General features: G+C 38.7%; 1 protein-coding gene across 1 annotated transcript in view; it reads left to right on the top strand.

Moving 5' to 3' along the window:
• Nucleotides 1–16049, top strand: part of XYLB (xylulokinase) — an 82523-nt gene that overhangs the window by 18832 nt on the left and 47642 nt on the right. The window contains exons 10-15 of the mRNA XM_048320556.1: nt 459–540; nt 1573–1613; nt 2023–2138; nt 4189–4304; nt 6539–6612; nt 7986–8082. Of these exons, the coding sequence (XP_048176513.1) occupies nt 459–540; nt 1573–1613; nt 2023–2138; nt 4189–4304; nt 6539–6612; nt 7986–8082 (526 nt within the window). The remainder of the gene's footprint in view (nt 1–458; nt 541–1572; nt 1614–2022; nt 2139–4188; nt 4305–6538; nt 6613–7985; nt 8083–16049) is intronic.

Genomic DNA, 16049 nt, shown 5'->3' with positions numbered 1-16049 from the left:
GTGGCTTATAAAAATATGGTTCTTGACCTCTAAAATAATAGGGGTCATATTCGAGCATTTGATTCTGTGATGTATATTAATGTTGTGTTTCCTCTTATGTTTGCATTGAATTTCTAATTTCTATCTATTAATATTCATGTATATGTGCAAAACAGATAGATGTGTTTACGTTACTTGATGTGAATGACTGAAGAAAGACCCAAAGCTAAAATGCTGCTATTTGCTAGCCTATTTCAAAATCTAATCTGAGGGTATTTCTGTGAGCTTCTCAACAGCAACAATGAAAAGAGTGCGTTAAAAATTTTTAAAATATTCATTTATACTTTAAATGCTCAGAAATTATTCTTGTAGCTGCTCTAGGGTTTTTCAGTTCTATGTTACAATACATTATGTCATATATTGCAAGATTACATTCCATTTTTTTTTGAGCTTTTTTTCCTTTTTCTTTCTTTCCTTAGGGGCCTATTTCTCCATATTATAGTCAGCGTTATGGGTTTAGCCCAGACTGTAAAATAGTAGCATTTACAGGAGACAATCCAGGTGAGATGATTAACTGTGCAAGATTCAGTGGATATGATTATGTATGTACTGAAATTCTAAATCAATCTTACTGGTTCTCAGATGCTGCCTATAAAATGAAAGAATATTGTTTTTATCAGCATTAATTCCTCTTTCCAGCACCCTTCCATCACTGATTCTTCTGAGATAGAAATGTCTTGGATAAGCTGTGTATGACGAATTAATTCTCTTTTGCCAAGCAATCAGAGGTAAATTCATTTGCCTCTTGATAACTTTCCGTTTTTGTTTGCCTGCCCATAAGAAACTATCCCTGCTATGAACTGCTAACATTTTAGCTTAGAAAATATGAATTTAAAAAATGCTCTTCTATCTTTTCAAGCAAAAAGGTGGAGATGGACCTTGTTGGCTTTCTTTAAAAATTAGAGCTATCCTTTAGTCAGACTGATAGATCTCATATTTTCTAAGGGAAGGTGTTAATTTGGGGTCAGTTTTTTTGAATCCTGGAGACTGTTTTAGTGTAAAGCAAATTTTTCTGTTTTTCAAGATTGTGAAAATAAATACTTGCCTGTATTACAGTAGCTTGTGCAGGTCTGAATCATGATAGACACTTCATCATGATATATTTTACATTCATATTCTGGGAGTTGGGTAAACTCTGCATTATCCAAAAGTCCAATTTTTTCTTCTAGAAAATCACATTCTACTTCGTCCAATAAATATGCGATTAATCTGATGGGAGTGGGAATGTTCCTCCTTTAAAGTGTGTTGTTAATCAAGGGTCCACTGTATTTAAAACCTGAATACATAAACCATTCGATAATCATGCTGTTCTGTAGTCTTTTGTCTTGAGCTTTTTGATTTTATTAAAAATCACTCCCTCACCCAAAAGCTTTGCTCCTCTTTTATGGTGGATAGCCCAAGGCCATCAGGAGCATATTTGCCATTTATATTGTACTTTGAGATGATGTTTGTCATGTCCTATGGTGTCTCAGATAACAGGCTGTAATTGAGTCAAAGAACTACCATTGTACCTGGTATTCTTTTTGCTTTCAGCATCATTGGCAGGGATGAGACTTCAAGAAGGAGACATTGCAGTAAGTCAGAACTCACTCCTGAACACTGTCTGTGTCCTTGGATACTTGAAATACATGAAATGTAAATAGCTGCAGTTGTCAATTAAACATACCTGCTAGTGTTGATTTGCTGTTTATTGGATTTATGCTTGTTCTATTTCTATCAATCTGTAAGCTGCCTGAAAGATTTTAAGTAAACTCTCGTGACTATTTTTAACTAATGCTCCAGACATTAAAACCTAAGTCTCCATCTAGTATGTATTTCACTGGCATGACAGCCTAAGTCAGAGCAAGCTTCAACACGAATCCAATTGACTTAATGTGTAATTTAAAAACAATTAGTGGTAATAACAAATGGTTTTAATTTAATTTCTGTATTGCTTTCCATGCACATTGTGATAAGGCTTCAATTATTTTTTTCCCCCTCCAGATTAGCCTTGGCACAAGTGACACATTGTTTCTGTGGATCCAAGAGCCAACTCCTGCCTTAGAAGGTCATATCCTCTGCAATCCTGTTGATTCTCAAACATATATGGCACTTTTATGGTAATATCATTTATTTTTTGTACATCTGGGATCAATAACATATATTTCTTTCTCTGCGTTAGTGCTTTTTATTTCTTTTGTGAAATGATAATGAATAGAACATTCAGCATTCTCTACGGTATATGGCAATCTACTGCTGAAACATTTCCATCAACGTTATAGCATTCCTATTGTTTAATTTGAGGAACTGAAGCTGCAGAGTTGTGGAGGATAAATTCTCATGGCAATAAAAAGCTGAAATTATTTTGGCATACAGATAGAGCCAGTTCACTGTGTACCTCAGGTAATACATTTAATGTACAGGAATAACAAATCTGCTGAGACAGAATGTGAAATGTATGAAGCCTGACCAGGCTGTGGAACTTGTGCTCCTGTAGTGGTCCAGTGAGGTCATAATGGAGTGGGTGAAGATTCCCTTTCCAGAGAGAAGCATAATCAATGCTGTTCAGGGATGTTTTAGGGCTGTGCTTGAGGAAAATATTGAGATCTCAAGAAACCCAGCTGAGAATATGATCCTCATGGTAGCTTTTGGCTGCTGTGATTTGGGAGTAGTTTGACCCCTTGCCAGCCAAGTAGGTGGAAAGGTGGTCTGGAACTGTGTTTGCCCTCACTGAACCACTGCATTCTGGATTAAAACTTCCAATCCAGGTCATAGTGTTTTGGCAAATATTTGCAAGTAATAAATAGATAAATTTTGTGTCTAAATCCCCTACATTGTAGATGCTTGAAACTCAAAACTTCAGCAAAGCTCAAGTCTGCCCTGGAGCTGTACTGTTGAGTCCCACCTGTACAGTAGTAGATGACAGTGGGAACAGTGTTCATGAAGTTGAGTTCAGAAACATGATGTCAGTTGCAAGTTACTGAGTTTTATTGTGTGATTTCCCAGCAGATTTTGTTGTTTGTTTGTTTTGTTTTGTTTTGTTTTGTTGTGTGTGGTTGGTTGGTTGTTCGTTTGCTTGCTTTGTTTTTAATTTACATTTTTCTTCTACCCAGTGTTTTCTTTACTTTTGCTGTGTAAAAGAGCTATATAAACAACCTGTTCATAACAGGAAAGCAGATACTGAGGCATTTTTCAGAATAAATGTTACACTGCTGTTCTTTCACTGCAGCTTAACATGTGGTTTGGTGGTGGCCTTGGCAGTGCTGAGTTAATCCTTCCTGTTCCTCCTCTGTAGTAATTTCTGACCTGACACTGCCCCTTTGGCACCAATGCCTCTTTATTTCTAGAATATTAGAGTTAATAGAGGACCCTCAGTAGAAAAAGAATGCCTGGGCTACCAGGCAGAGTATTTGTATAGAAAACTCAAATAACTTCAGCTGGTGCTGCTGAGCACGTTCAGTGATTTCCTTGCCCTCATTTTTGATATTTCTGTGCCTCTCCTGCTGAATTGCTGTGGTAACTCTGTGCTGGAGAGTATTCAAGCTGCTTTCCCCTGGATACGAGTCCAACACTGCAGTATTTTGCAGGAGTGTGATATTCACAAAGAAGGTGACAGTGTAAAGTGTGCAAAGACCATAAAATGTGAAGAGATGAATATTTTACTGCATGGTTTGTTTACTGGCTGTGGTGCTTTCGTTTGCCAGATCCTGGCACAGAGAGAATCATAAGTCTTGTTGGACCCAAGCTGGTTCCTCACAGGTACCATGCTCCTGAAATGATAAATGCAGTGTGGAGACATTCCTGCTGCTCCTTGCAGAGTTATCTCAGAGAGAGTGGTGTCAGGGCAGTTCTCTGAGGAGATGTCTCAGCTGTTCAGAGCTAGCCTGGCTTTAGCATGGCCTGCCAGCCTGGATCTAACCTCACTCACTGGAGAAATGTATATCACCATCTCTGCACTGTGTTCCTCAGCACCTCCTGTAAAAGTTGTTTTCTCTTATCTCACTCTTCCTTCTCTATCTCTTTCCATAATGAAGTGATTGTATCTTTTAACTTTCCCAGCTTTATTCAGCTGATAAACTAAACAATAATATCAAGTAAAGGAACAAAATGCTTTAAAAATTTAGAGCTAAACATTTTGGAAAATGCATATGGTGTGTTTGTGTGTTTCAGTTTTAAGAATGGTTCTCTGATGAGAGAGAGGATCAGAGATGACTGTGCTTCAGGCTCCTGGGATGAATTCTCCAAAGCCTTATCATCAACTGTTGCTGGAAACAATGGAAACTTGGGTATGAACCTTAGCAGGGCTGGGACTTTGAGGATTTGCTTAGACACATCCTGCTGTAGGTGTTGTACCTGCTTTTTACTTGGGTCGTGATAAAGGTCAAGAATTAAGTTGGCTAGAGCAGTGAAATTGTCTAATGTGTTCTTGGAAATGCTCTGTTGACAGCCTAAGTGTCATTACAATGTTTTCCTTCAATATTCACTGACCAAGGAAATTATATTTATGGATCTCCTTTGGTCACTGGAAGGGTGTTAGTAACATATTAGCTGTAGAATGTTTGAAACTAGTAATTTCTGAAGGAGGCTTTCATTAAAGTTTATTTCTTTTTCTGAAGACTCAAACCAAGTGAATTAAGTAGGTCCATATTATTTCTTTCTCAGTCATTACTCTAGAATCTTGTTCATGAATGAGTACAAAGCAATGATGTCAAGGAAAGCCCAGATTTCCTGCATTTTCCCCAATGTGTGTCACAGAATCATTTCATCCCTGTTTTTTCCCCCATGTTATGGTTAGTGAATGAAATGTAACAAAATTATGATGATGGAAATAATTTAAAAATACAATTAAACCCACGGATTTGAAGTTTTACATTATTTTCTTTCCCACAGTTTAACAAGTCTAATATATAGCTCTGAAATAAGCTGTTGAAAAGTGAGCACATGTCTAATCAAGATTAAAATGGACCCATTGCAGAGCAGGGTTTGAAATCATCACCATCATCTCAGGTGTGAATTAATATGAGTAAAATTTATGTAAAAATTATAGGCAGCAAAGTTTTTAAATGTAGATATTTAAGCTACAGAAGACTCCACTCCTTAGCAAAGTGAATTTAAGATAGAGCCTCTTGACACTATGAGATTAGATTTTTCATTTTTAGAAGCTCTGTTATGTTGTCTGTCAAATCCAGTCTCTGTGGGGTATTAAAATGACCGGGAATCTCTTTTCATTAGAAGACAAATCAATTCAGGTGTTTTAGAAAATGGGAAGAAATTATTCTAAAACCCCAAAGTCGGCCAGTTTAGACAATATTAAAGAAATTGGAAGTTGATGAAAATATTGTTACTGAACCAGGACAGTGCCTTAAAGATTTAAGATTTGTGTTATAGTATATTCACTTGAATATCTCACTCCTCTATAAAATGGGTGTTTCATGGAAGTCATCCTTAATAACCTATATACTAGAATAACCTCTGAGTATACCTGTAAAAATGCAGTAATCTCCATAATTTCAGTGCCTGGGGGAAGCAAAGCAAAGGCATAGCTGGTTAAATACCCCCTTTTATTCCTTGTTCCCTGCACTCCCTGTTGTGTGAGAAGGTGCCTCTGCAGAGGTTTGGAGGTCAGAATTGGAATGTTGGGATGTGCTTCCCCTAACAGGGCCTGCAGATCTGTGACACACACAGTTGCTTACTGGCAAGTTTGCAGAATGTTTAACCAAAAAGGTTATGTGTGCTAAAGCACAGTATTATTTTGGGTTTTATTTTGCCAATAATCACAGGTCTCATAGGACAGCGCAGTTTTGTTCCAAGGTCTGAACCGTAGAAACTCTCCTTAGTTTCTTAGCTATTCTGTTCAGTTTTTCTGTCCTCATTTTTTTTGGTCTCCTTCCTTGAATATCTTTTCTGACCAACCCATCAACACGAAAGAAATATTTTTCACAGTTTTTGTCTAGCTGTCTACAAAGCATTACAGCATTTCCTCAGATGTCATCAAAACTATTCAGAGCCCGGCTCTGCTTCGTGGCTTAAAATATCTGATGTTCTCTAATAAGCTCATGAAATCTAATCCAGGGTATGAAATGTTCCAATATTCCTGTACTTTTCTTACCAACTTGCCATTTTTTCTGTGTGTGTGTTTTTTTCTTCTTTCACCCTTGCATATGACCTACTCATACTATTTCTAGTATGATGTTGTTTGGCATGTTTAAGATCCACATTTTGTAAACTGAAAGAATCATAGAATTATAGAATATCCTGAGGTGGAAGGGACCCATTGGGATCATTGAAGTCCAGCTCCTGGCTCTGCACAGGAAAGCCCCAGGAATCCCACCATGTGGCTCAGAGCATTGTTAAGAAGTTGATGTGTGTACTGAAATTAGTAAAGAAACAGGCTGTGTGGTGACTCAAATGTCCAAATACATGATTAAACATCTATTATCATTTTAGCTGTGTGCAGAAATAAGGTTCCAACTCTGGGCCTGGGAGCAAGCATGACACTCTTTAATGTTCCTTGAGGCAGGTTTCTACTTTGATGTGATGGAAATTACTCCTGAAGCAGTTGGGATTCACAGATTCAACAGAGACAACGAAAAGGTAATAATAATCTAGTTAATGTCTCATACTTTGAAGGAGTGCTGTCAAGGCTTCAAATCTTAGCCATTGTGTTTTTGGTGGTTTTTTTTTTTTTTTTTTCTGTTCTGTCTGAAATATTTACTTTCCAGTTTCATTTATTGATGCAAATCCCTGGGATGATTTTCATGAGGAAGTATTTGGTCTGTAGCTTGAGAGCATCTATGGAGAAATGTTTGAACTTGAACTTATATGGTAGTTTTTTATGATATACTTTCTTTACTGGAAAATGTGGATTTACTGAAACCAACACTGTCTTTGAGACAGGATTAACTTTAAGCTTACTGAGAACTTTGTACACGTACATGACTTAGTCCTTGTTTTTTAAGTTTCAGACACATAGATTAGGGTATGTTGAAACTTTGGGCTGTAATATTTTGTTTATGTGTGTGCAAACTAAAGACCTCATTTTGTTCTGGATGTCTTGGAGTAACCTACAAGCCACACAGTGAGTGGTATGTAAGTAACCACAGGCTCAAGTCCAAGAGCAATGAAATACAAATTAAGTTATGGGAAGTTCTTTGAATCTTTTTTCCTTTTTTTTTTTTTTTTTTTTTTGAGGACTGGATGTTGTTCAAATGCCTGGCTTTCTGGGTGGTACTGAAACTCAAGGGATGTCTTTGATCAATCATGACTCCCAGTCGATTAGACCTCACGTAGGTGAACAGAGATTGATGCTATCTGGTGTTTGCAGTGCAGCTCTACTCTCTTAAGTGTTGGTCGTTAAATGAATGCTTAATCACCTCGGGCTGTTACACAAATGGAGGCACTTACTGCAGTGCATGGAGAAACTCAACTTCATGTTGATTCCCTGTATTTGTTTGCAGTTCAATATTCTCCTGCTTCTGTTGCCTGCCTCGTTGATGAAAGGACAGAAAAATGTTATAGATAGAAAATAAATAAATTAATGAAAAGATTACCCAGTTTCACTTTGTGCAGACAGAAATAGATTTAAACTTCCGTGACATTGCTTAATTCATCTGAATTTTATCTAATTGGTTTAATTTTATATTTTTGAGGTATTGATTCTTAAGCAGTTCGTGGTGATGGGAAATGCATAGGGAAAAGTTTACAACTTGCCCTAAACTTCTTCCCCTTGTGCATCAACTTCAAGTTCGATGTATTTGCCAACAGCACTGAGGTTACGGGTTGTGTTCTCTGTCATGAGTCTTTAGGTCCATCTTGTGTGTATGAGTAAAGAACTGGGCCTAGATGAGAGCAGACTTCAGGGTGAAGACAAGGATAATCAACTATAAACCTGTCTTGTGTTTTTAACCACTCTGCAGCGTGGCATTGTACGCTGGGTAAGGTGTTAATTCATTCCCTCTTTCGTACAGGTCTCCAACTTTCCAAAGGAAGTAGAAATACGAGCACTGATTGAAGGGCAGTTCATGGCCAAGAGGATTCATGCTGAAAAGCTGGGATACAAAGTCTGTAAGTATGATGAGAAGCTGCAGGACCAATGGTACTAGAGACCAAAGGCAGTCTGCAGTGATTCTTGTTGTGCCTGATGGATACAGAGACTGGTATGAATTCTGAATTTGGTCTCTTGGAAAAATTATTGATGGCATGTTGGGGGCAAGTTTTTGCAGATGTTAACATTAGAAGGACCAATGATTTAACTTTAAGAAGACTTATTTTTCAAGTGTTCTTGCTGTTTCATTGTTTCTGAGCTGCACTGTCCATTTTTAAATAAGAGTTTGGGCTTTGGTAGCTTGTTAAGTGAAAAGAAGACCAGCCTTCTGCCTTGAGCACAAGACTGTAACTCAGAAAATCTGAAATCTATGTTCAGTTCCTGGATCTGCCATAAGCTGGTCACGTACCTCTTTACCTCTGTTTTCTGTTAATAAGGCAGAAGCCTTTTCTCTGTCTTGTGATTTAGAAAGTGAGGGATCCTGCTTCCTAGAATTTATGATATGTTTTTAGCACATTGGAACAACAAAGTCAGCCAGTATTTTACCTAGAGAAGTGGGATCAGATCATTACTGGGTATACAATTCTACAAAAATAATACAGGCAAGTCTGTAGGATTTTTATTGGCATTTTCTGTCAGTGTATCAGCCAGTGGCGTCTTAAAAACACTGAATTAACTCTTCTGGAGGGTTTTTAATAAATATTTTATTTTTTAAAATCATATTATTTTTATTTACATCCTGACCTCCTTCTTCACAAGTCATTGCTTGACTCCTGCCGCCAGGCTTTTATATATAATCATGAAGGACAGAATATTTTTATTGTTTATTTTTAAGAGAGAACTCCAGGAGCTGAAAGTTGAGAAAATGCAGAGATACTGGAACAAATCACAAGGCTTGACAACACCACCTCATAAATTTACGCTGTAAAGGTTTTTGTGTTATATATTTTCTTATATAGTTGAAACTGTATTTATTTGTGGAGGTTATTCATGGAGACAGGCAGAGTTTCAAATAGACTGTTTAAAATACCTGTTTATCCTTCATTCTTAGATTCTGCTGCACCAAAATCTTGGCTTAGCCTAGAAAGCTCATGGCTGAAGACACTTTTGCACTCTGTAAATGTCAGGGGTTAGACAAGCAGCAGAATGTGAGAAGGACTATTTGAAGTACCAGACAACCCTGACACAGGAACAAATGGGGACAAATTATCTGTAAATACATTTAGGCTGAGTAGGGCAGCCAAAAATCTAAATAGTTTTAGGGTGTGGCTTAATAAGCTTTAAGAATTCTTCTTTAGTATTTTTTTAAATGCTGTACCTGCCTGTAATGAAAAGGAGACAGGTGTGATTGGATTGTATTCCTGTAGATTCCTTGGAATATCACATACTTTTGTTTTGTTGCATCCCTAGGGCCTTTTAGCTATTTGGTAACTTAACAGATGAGTTGCTTTAAAAAAGAACTGCAGTACATAGTGTAGGCTGTGTGCATCTCCCACTTCTCCTTAGTGGTATTATTTAAATGTCATACTCTGTTGTTTGTGTAGTGATGGCAGGCTCACATCTGCATTTGTTGTGTGACAGCTCTGAAAACAGGGTGTGTTCTGAATGTGTTTCAGGGTACAGATGAGCATTGTGGGAGTTACTCCAGCATTGCCAGACTTTCTCTTGTTTAATAGCTGCTATTTTTCAGGCTGCCTTTTTTTTTTTCCTTCCTTTTAATGTGATTTAAAAGCTTATTTATTTTTTGGATGAAATATGCAGTCAGGACCCTTGTGTTTATTCAATTCCTTTTAGACCTTGCCTACATGGGGGATTTACTTTGATATTTCCAGGAATCAAGCTGATTTACATTCAGAAATATAATCACAGCAGGGTAAATCTTGGCTTTTTTTTTTTTTTTTTTTTTTTTTTTTTTTTTTTTTTTTTGCTGTTGTTTGCAGCAACGGGAGAATACAGTAAGAAGTGCTCACAAGATCTGGAAGGTTCTGTGATGACACCTATTAAATCAATGTGTAAAAGAAATGTATGTGACATGGTCAGTCACAACAAACGCCTTGCTGTGGTGCCCTGAGGTTTGTGTGGTGCTGTCACAGTGGTGCACGAGTCAGAAACCTGGCTAAGAATTTCCCTAGCTCTGGCACCAAGGTGCTGGAAAATGATTTTGGCAGCTATGAACTTGCCTCTCAGTTCTTGGGCCAAATGCAGTTTGGATGGCTGTAATCAGAAAAGCAACAGTGTACGTGAGAGAGAATTTTGTAAAAATAAACAAATAAAAATCTGCCATATAGAGTTTGTCATTATGCACTGTGAACATGACAAACATTAGATAATCCCTTAGAATTTGCTTCCAGTTAATGAATATATTATCTTGCTAGGAGCAGTGTTTTGTATCCTCAGTGTAGCTGGTGCTGCGGGAAGGAGTGCAATGATGCTGAAAGAGCTTTTTATATGTGAGGTTTTGTTCCCAGTTGGATGTGTCCGGCACATTATAGATCTAATATAAATTACAAATAATAGTTTAAAATACCCCTTAAAACAACTCCTCAGGTGCTGTTTGTGCTGCCTGTGACATGAGCTCAGATTTCAGTGCGGGTTTGGTACCAGTAGAGGGCAGGGGATTCTGTCTCATGAATTTTGTCTCGGAGGCTGGGACGTGTCAGTCTTGTTCTGAAAATGGCAGAGTCACCAGATGATCCTTAGGAGAAAGGTTAAACCTTATATTAATTGTGATTTAAGGGCCTTCAAAGTGTGTGTCACTCTGTTCTAATTGCTCTAATCTTTCTCAATCAGGTTTCAGAGGAAATCATTCAGTAACACCCTGTATCCTGTTTTGCTTATGTGCTCAAGGGGTGGACTGAGTGTTGAATCTAGAAACAAACAAGTGAAGTTTGGTCTGTCCCTGTTGTTTACATCCTCCCATTGAGAGATTAATGAAGATAAGGTGAAGGTTTGCTGTTCTGCCTTTATTTTCCGGAATTTTGATTGTATCATAAACACCGTCTGTTTTGTCACTTCCTTTTAGTGCTTGCAGCCATCCCCCTTGGAAAGCCAAGCTCACAACTGTAGTTCAGAGGCTGGACTTACAGCCATTCTTGCTGCATGGTTTGGGGACTCTCTGAAGTCAAAACCATGGTAACTGTGTGGAGAAATGACAGTGTCTGCGGCTCAGTGACACAGGTGATCACAGCAGCTATAAAGCTGTCAGTGGTACAGACTGATCTGCCAGTATATGCTTCAATAATCTTGATGATCACTTCAGAGTTGCTTCTATTCCTGACCAAGCAGTCCTAAAGTTCATCCTAAAATTGACACTGACCGGAGAATGTTGCCATGATCCTTGCTTGGACCTAGTGAGGCTCTCCTGGTGAAGACCCACAAAACTGATTAATTTTGGAAGCAAAATCCATCCTCCTCCTTTCTGATAGGTGAAGTAAATATTGCCATGATGTATGTTACATATACTGAAGGAAAACAGCACACAGGTAGGGGTTCTGTGTTGATCACACATGTAGTCAATAGATATTTAAATTACATTCTGCTCTACGGTGTAGAAACCTTCATGTCAATTGTAATCTGAGCCCTGAGTCAATACATACTGGATCAGGTGTGTGCTAGAGTTGTGTTAAGTAAGCTTTTGTGGGACTACAGCAGCAATTAATAAATCCTGCCTGTAGGAAGGCAGGTCATCTGGGGTGGGGTCTGTGTTGAAGCTGTTGACTTGGGACAGGGCTTTCTGTCTTCATGTTTTTGTGCCCATCAGTGAGTTCATAATACTCCAGGTGCCCAGTGTGCTGTTCTGTCACCTTCATACCTTTAAGAATCTGATACTGCTGCCTAACTGTCCTCAGCAGGGGCTGATGGATAGAAGGTGCCACATTTTACAAGTGCAGGCTTTGTCCGTAAAGCCCTGTGTCTGTGATTATCGTGTAATTTATAGTTTCTTACATACGTAAATCCATCACTCACAAATAATGTTGGTGCCCTGAATTCTAGTGACTGTATTGGTGCTTAAGTGCTGGCTGGGGTGACACTGACATGCCTGGGGCTTGGCACTGCTGTAAGAATGAGCTGATTTTTTTCCATGGGGTGCATTCTTGAAAAAAAATAGCAGTCCTGGAGTGCTAAGAAGAAAAAAGGGAATCTCAGAGCATGCTAGGCTTGATTTCTCAGTGATTAGAGGGGGGACTTATATTTCTGAAAAACTCAACTTATAATTACATGAGGGCAAACTCCAAGGTGACAAATTTCCATTTTCTTCAGGTGGTGTTTTCTTCTGATGCTCTTCTCAGCAGGCTGGAGGTAGCAGTAACGTGTGGCATTTTCCCTGCAGGGAAGGCAGTCTGACAGAGCCAGGGATGCTCAGATAATAGAATCAAAGAATCATTAAGGTTGGAAAAGACCTCCAAGACCATCACATCCAACATTTGACCTAACACCACCATGCCCACTAAGACATGTTGTGAAGTGCCACGCCCACTCGTTTTTTGAACACTTCCAGGGATAGTGACTGCACCACTTCCCTGGGGAGCCTGTTCCTAACTATCAGTACAGCATGGAGGAGTTGTGTTTCATTGTTCCTGTTGTCACGTGGAGCCACAGAAACCCATAAGTGAGACCTGAGGCTGTTATTCCACAACAAAGTGTTGGGTTCGTTGGAGGATGAAGTGGCTCTCCTGCTTGGCAAGGCTGGGTGCCACTGCTCCTTGGGATGCTCCAGGGATGCCTTTGTGTCTGGCTATGAGACAGATTTTCCTGCTGGTAGTTGTCCTTGACTGTCTGGTATTTGTGATTGTGCTCTCCAAAACTCTTGCGAATTATTGGGAACATGGGAATACTTGTTCTGTCAGCCTTTGCTTGCACTGCTAAGTGTGTGTTTACTCCAGTTGTAGCAGTGTTTTGGCTGAAATAAGGAACACTGGGAGTGAGGCCATTTTGTAGTTGCGTACAGATTAAATTGATGTTTATGCCCTGCGGGATTTAAATTTCTTAGAGAAATCAATACTAAAATGTTGTGTTGGCTTCGTGCTTGTCTCTTGCTGTTTGCTGCTGAGAGTGCTGATGGTGTTTCAGCAGCATGAGGGTGCTGGCTCTGTTAGGGGCCTTTTGCTTCAGCAAGCTTGTGAAAACAGTTTAAAAATTATTAGAGGACAGTGACAGGTTAAAGTTTTCTTTTTGAAACAAGCTAGTGAATAGTGGTAACAGCCAGATTGGAACATGCAGAACAGAGATGGGGCACAGCGTACTGCTTGGCATGCACTACAAACAGACCTCATAAATGCCTTTGCATTACATCTTAAACCTATATTTTTGAGGGAGGAGTGTTGGCTCAAGAAGTACTTTGAAATTCATCAGAGGCAGGATCTTCCTCCCAGATAAGCCATTCTGCTGCAGAGGATATTTGTATTTTCTGATGAAACTTCTGGCTGATAAGAGTGCCAGTGTGAGATGGGCAATAGCTTGCCAAGAACCTGACTCTATCCCCTTCTATTTTTCACAGAGCATCAGCCTTTTATCACGTAGCTGAGCCTTCAAGGCACAATCAAGCAAGGCTTGGTTTTAAGCCAGTGATCTGGAAAGGTTGGTTAGCTCATTACCAATTCCCTGACCAAGTATTTTACAAAAAATGGCTTTTTGTTATTAGTTGGCTCAGGAGAGTAAAGTATTAGTTTAACTAATTTTTTAAAGGTTTAGATAAAATGTCTCTGAAGGAAATGACCTCATGTGCTATAAGGAAGCTGCTTACGTGCTCTAGAATTTTTCATGCAGTGACTATTGTCTTGCTTTTATTTTGTTTTATTGTTGTCATACATATACAGGAAACACAATGAAGACAGAAAATCTGAAGAGTTAATAAAAAGATTGGAAAGGGTGCTATCTGTCTTTCTTTTCTGACACAATGATAAAATGTTGTCATTGTTTGAACAATTGCTTTTAATGTTTGGTCAGCAAAAGACCAAGTATGTAAATGGTTCAATTCCTGTGCCCTGATGTTAGGAGAGATTGTTTATGGCTCTGTCAGTGGATGTACTGTTCAAGCAGTACTCAGAAAAATAGTCAAGCTGTCAGTTTGCTGAGTTTGTTAGAGCTTTGTGGATCTCTGGAAGCTGGGGACCTGGAGATCAGTTGGGTTATCTACTAAATCTCCTTTTATTGCTTGTTTTTTGAGACTGATCTACAGTTTTAAATCCAATTAGATTAGCAAGGGAATGACATGACTGCACTCTATAAGTACCTTCTTGGGGAAAGGAAACTTGATAGTATAGGACTCTTGAGCTTTACAGGCAGAAACATTATGGTTCAATAACTGGAAGCTGAAAGCAGGCAAACCTCAAATGACAAGCAAGGTGCAGATTTTTAACAGAAACTGAAATCAAACTGCAGCAATTGACAGTGGTGTAGTGAATTCTTTAGCACTGGCAGTTTAAAGAACAAGATTTTTATTTTTTTTTCCCTTAAACCAGGTGCTCTGGTCTAAAGAGATCATTTATGTTATAGAAGAGTGAGTTTAAAAGATGAGAGTTGTCCATTCCATCTTGGACACATGGGAATCTGTAAGAAATGCCATTTCTAGGAAGTTCATCTGATTCACAGCTATATAACACTGCTGTGTATTAATCATTTATACCCAGAGCAGCTTCTGGTATCACTGTAAATGATGCCCTGTTTTCACAATCATTCTGCTTGTAAAATACTACATTTACCTTAGTTGACACTTACTGAAATGCTGCATATTTATTACTTTAAAATCTTTCTTCCTGTGTGTTCCTGTATTTTCATTTTTATTGCTCAAATGTGACAGTCCTGTTAGTGAACTCTAATCATCTCTCCCAAGACTCCTTAGTCCTTCCAGCCATTTTTCCTTTTTTTCTGGTTTAAGGTTATTCAGCTTCTTTTACATGTCTCAGGTTATGCATCACTCCTGAGCATTGAGTATCTCAATGCTTTCAGCTGCATCAACCCACACTTGGGGTTTTCAGTATTAACAGCAGTTCCTACTTGACAAGTCATTCTTTCCCTGCTTCCTCTATTTGCCTGCACATACAGTGATTTTTAGCTGTGATTGTTTGCTGCACGAAATTAGGCAAGGCAATTTGCCCTCACTTAAAAAGAGATTACTGCCTAAATTTTAAAACCAACTTTGAATATCTAAAGCTTTGTTTCCAACCAGATTTGATTTCCAGAGGTCAGCTACTCAGCCCTTACCCAAATTATCTCAAGAAAAAAATAGCCAACCACCTCCCACATTTCTTGTTTAAGTGAGACCCAAGTAAAGTTCACACAACTGTGGACAACAGTTATTTTGCTTTCTACTTGTATAACTTCAATTCTCTTCAGACATGAGGAATTAATTTGGGCAACTTTTTTTTTTTTCTTATTTCTGGCCTGTGGTTTTCAAGAACACACATGAACGGTATTCCTTAAACTATAATGTTATTTAACCTGTATGTCTAACTTAGGCACTAGCACAGGTGTGTGGGGGGCATGTAAAGTGACAGGTCTCAGCCCCAAGGCTTTCACAACATCACTTTAGTCCAAGTGTAAAAGGTGGCAAAGGATGGGAAGTTAATGAAAAACAACCTTCAAGTGCAGTGTGTACTTCTCCAGTTCTCTCTCTGAGGTAAGAACAGAAATGTGTTACCTTTTCACTTGGAGGCTGGAATTCGGGATCAGTGACAGGACCAACCCAAAGAAGAAAGTCGGGTGTGTGGAAGAGCGAGATTAGAGCATCCACAGAATTAAGTCCCTTGATGACATGGTGGGTGACATGAAATTCCTGATCCCGGCTTCTGGACAGTGATATAATTTTTCTCTTTGATGTTCAAAAGGCTGGACTTGACAGTGTCTTGCAGTGACCTCCGGCTCGTCAGTGCTGTAACTTTCCTTGCTGGAAAATCCAAAGAATGGATAAAAGAACACAAAGAAAGTTTGCTTGAATCTGAAATTGTCTTTTTCTGACTGCAGTTAGAGTGGTTGTACAGCATCAGAC

The sequence above is a fragment of the Corvus hawaiiensis genome, chromosome 1 (assembly GCF_020740725.1).
Source record: "Corvus hawaiiensis isolate bCorHaw1 chromosome 1, bCorHaw1.pri.cur, whole genome shotgun sequence".
NCBI classification, from domain to species: Eukaryota; Metazoa; Chordata; class Aves; order Passeriformes; family Corvidae; genus Corvus; species Corvus hawaiiensis.
The sequence above is the reverse complement of the archived record's forward strand: the minus strand, read 5'-3'. Positions and strand labels throughout refer to the sequence as shown.